At 41.9% G+C, this 4,180-nt stretch overlaps 1 protein-coding gene across 1 annotated transcript; it reads left to right on the top strand.

Annotated features, from left to right (window-relative positions):
• The first annotated feature begins 1,822 nt into the window (after window positions 1–1,822).
• LOC145292294 (protein CFDP2-like) lies at window positions 1,823–2,446 on the top strand. Its single transcript, XM_080138619.1, has one exon. The coding sequence runs from the start codon at window positions 1,823–1,825 to the stop codon at window positions 2,444–2,446; it is 624 nt and encodes a 207-aa protein (XP_079994745.1).
• The last annotated feature ends 1,734 nt before the right edge of the window (window positions 2,447–4,180 follow it).

The raw sequence follows: 4,180 nt of genomic DNA, 5'->3' as shown, positions 1-4,180 counted from the left end.
TAATAGAAGTTGTATCTGGTGTGCTGCGAACTGTAGGGAATATGACACAAGGATTTGACAAGTGGATTAAGAAAATAATCCCCTAAATTATAAACTGATTCTACCTTTAATTTTGAAATAAAAATCCGAAAGCGTGTCTATAACTATAGAAGATTTAACATTGCACCTTAAACACTAAAGCATCCCTGTTTGACTAAAAATACTTCAATCTGCTCTCTTGTAACATTCCATGTATATCTTGAATTGAGTGAATGAGCTTTTTTTATAGATTATATGACTTTTAACAATTTACATTCATTTTCACCAGCCTTTAACCTCTTTATTTCGAAAACAAATTCATGGAACTGCTTGTTTTTGCCGAGGGAAATATTAAGTCTCTAATGAGTTATTTAGTGTTCGGACGCCATTCCACGTTTAAGACAAAATAAAATATTATATGAGAAAAAGACAAACATATATATTTTCTGTTTTTTGGAATGTAAACTATATATATATATTTCACATATATATATATATATAAATATATATATAAATATATATATATATGTGTGTGTGTGTGTGTGTGTGTGTGTGTGTGTGATAAGGAACTACTTGTCTCTAATTAACATCACGAAAAAATCAAAAAAGAAAATATAATAAGGCAATGGTGATATACGTATATATAAATTACTCTTTTTTATTACAATGTAGAAACATACAAGAAATCGTTAAAAATCAACACGGTTTCCCTGAAATAGCCAGAAAAGAAAATTTGAACACAAATGTAAAACATTTCTTGTTTAAAAATCAAAACAACCAGTGAATTTACAAAGAAAGAAAAGAAACAATTTGAATCACAAATGGAAAGCAGATACATACAGAGGGGAAGAGAGAAGGACGGGGAGAAGGGGTAGGAGATGAATGAGCGAGGGTGTCATTTCCCCTCTTTCTATAAACACTTACAACGCATGCGTATATTTTTCGCTCTTGCTAGCTGGCATATTAGTTTTCTTTTAAATTAATGCCCTAAAATTTTATCGGTATAATGTTGTAGTAAATATATTTGTAATGCATACTTTTAAAAAAGAAATTTTGCAATAAATTACTGGTGATATTTACAAAACTATCGCATACATAGCAAGATGAAGTTATACAATTACAAATGGATGTCACCAAATTTTAATTTATTATAATCTCTTTTAGAATAAGTTTGCAAATTAGACACAAAAATGGCTCTGTTTAGCCCTTCGCATCTACTATATATGCACGCACACACACACACGCACACACACACACGCACACGCACACACACATACACACACACACATATATATAATTAATACAATAATGAATTCACATATATATACACACATATAATTCAGACAATTTAGTATTAATAAAATACATGACACTAGAGCATACTCCATACGGCGGTGTATGCTGCAGCTGACACAGCCTAAGCTCCTCTGGAGGTTTCTGTCAGAGTTACCTCACCATTAGCCTTTGGTTAAAAGAAACTTGGCCCACAAGGCAGGGGAGGTCTAGTTATACGTCGCAGAACACTCGCCGTTCATCAGAGCCCCGTCTGCGTGGCATTGGTCACGACGTGCAAGTGGGGTTGATTCGCCTGGGAGAAGCACAATATGACGCTAAGACATCTGTGTGCTTTTAATACACGTCCACACCAGAGCTTGACCAGGCATACGTACATGATGATTGTTCTTTTGATTTCGACCGCAAAGAGGGAAGCCGACCAGCCGCTGTCAGCTGGCCAGGTGGCAGTGGAACAGAACTCATTCTGGCATCCTGAAATGTCAGAACACTACTCGATCCAACTTCAACCATGACGAAGACCAGAAGGCCGGAAAGGAGAACGGCATTCGTTGCCAGAGAACTCGGACGATATGGAGTAGATATCGCTGCTCTCAGCGAAACGCGGGACCCCGGCACTTGTCAGCTCATTGAATCTGACTGTGGTTACATATTCTTCTTGAGCGGACGTAGCAATGAAGAGCGCCGCGAGGTCGGCGTTGGATTCGCCATCAAAAATCATCTTGTGGGCAAACTCGACAGAATTCCTGATGGCGTGAACGATCGCCTCATGACTCTCAAGCTACAACTCCAGCTGAGTAAGAAAACATTTCCAACCATCATCAGTGCCTACACTCCAACCATGACCAACCCCGAAGAAACCAAAGACAAATTCTATGAAGACCTCGAAGCCATCCTCTCCTCTGTACCACAGACCGACAACCTCCTTCTCCTCGGTGACTTCAATGTCCGTGTTGGCAAGGATCACCAAGCGTGGTCAGGTATCATCGGACATCATGGGATAGGAAAGTGCAACAGCAATGGTCTTCTGCTGCTCAGGACCTGTGCCACCTATGGACTGACCTTAACCAACACAATGTTCCGTCTCCCAACCAGAAACAAAACTTCATGGAGGCGTCCTCGCTCCAAGCATTGACGTACGATTACCTCATCGTCAGGGCTAAAGACAAGCAAGATGTGCTCGTGACGAAAGCTTTGTTTCCAAAAGTTTGTTTCCAAAATCAGACTGCAAATAAAGCCCAAAAGAAGACCACAAGGTAAAAAGGTTGCGAAACGAATGAATGTCAACAAGCTAAAACTCTCCGAAGTTCAGGAAGAACTCCAAACCACTCTAACAAGGCAACTCTCTGAACTCGAGTCCAACAATTAGGAGTCTTTCAGCAAGACAATCCACGCCGCTGCTCTCCAGGTACTGGGTCCAAAAACCAGAAACCATAGAGACTGGTTTGATGAGAATGATGCGGAGATACAAAATCTGCTAACAGAGAAGCACCGGCTCTTCAAGATCCACCAAAATGACCCAGACGAAGAAAGACGCCTACTGTGGTAAGCGAAGTGAAGTCCAGAAAAAAATTGCGCATCATGCAAGATACCTGGCTCAGTAACAAAGTCGACGAGATCCAAGGCTACGACGATAGGCATGACATGAAGCGTTTCTACGAGTCCTTGAAGTGTGTCTATGGACCAACGACATCAGGCACATCTCCCCTGCTCGGTGCAGATGGTTCACTCATCACTAAGAAAAATGAACTCCTCGAGAGATGGGCTGAACACTTTGACAGTGTCCTGAATCGTCCTTCAGACATCAATGATAAAACCATTCAACGACTACCTCAAGTGCCAATCAACCATGCCGCTGACACACCACCCACAGAGGAGGAGGTTGTAACAGCTACCAGGCAAAAGTCTGGTGGTCGCTATCTCATCCTCAAAAACAGAACTGTTCCAAGAGTTGTGGCAAAGCGAAATTCTACCTCAAGACTTCAAAAACGCAACAATCGTTCACATCTACAAAAGGAAGGGCAACAGTCTTGCGATAATCACCGAGGTATCTCTCTCCTCTCAGTCGCAGGCAAAATACTAGTTCGTGTTCTTCTAAACCGCCTTTTGAAACACCTGGAACAGGGTCACCTTCCAGAAAGCCAATGTGGTTTTCGCACAGGTCGCGGAACCATCAATATGATATTTGCCGCTCGCCAACTTCAAGAGAAGTGCAAAGAACAATATCAAGACCTCTACATGACTTTCGTTGATCTCACGAAGGCTTTCGACTCAGTGAACAGGGAAGGCTTGTGGAAGATCATGTCAAAGTTTGGTTGCCCAGACAAGTTCGTGAATATTGTAAGACAGTTCTATGACGGCATGATGGCACGAGTTACTGATGACGGTGACATCCCAGCCCCTTTCCCGGTAACCAACGGCGTAAAACAAGGTTGCGTGCTAGCACCAACGCTTTTCAGCATAACGTTTTCGTCAATGCTGACTGATGCCTTCAGTGGAGTTATTCCTGGCATCCATATCCGGTACCGGTGTGATGGGAAGCTCTTCAATCTCCGCCGTCTACAAGTTGTCAGTAAAGTCAAAGAAACAGTAATCAGAGACCTCCTTTTTGCTGACGACTGTGCTCTCAATGCCACCAAACAGCATGAAATGCAACTGGAAGTGGACAGATTTTCTTCAGCATGTGAGAACTTCGGTCTTACAATAAGTATGAGCAAGACAGAAGTCATGTACCAGCCTGCTCCTGGCAACACGTACCAGGAACTGAACATCCAAGTAAGTGGTCAGAGCTTGAAAGCAGTAGACCATTTCACCTACCTTGGCAGTACACTCTCTCCTGCTGCCAACATCGACATCGAAATCACCAACC

The sequence above is a fragment of the Euprymna scolopes genome, chromosome 13 (assembly GCF_053919585.1).
Source record: "Euprymna scolopes isolate OS-2025 chromosome 13, ASM5391958v1, whole genome shotgun sequence".
NCBI classification, from domain to species: domain Eukaryota; kingdom Metazoa; phylum Mollusca; class Cephalopoda; order Sepiida; family Sepiolidae; genus Euprymna; species Euprymna scolopes.
Note: the sequence above shows the minus strand (reverse complement) of the source record. Positions and strands in the feature narration are given on the sequence as shown.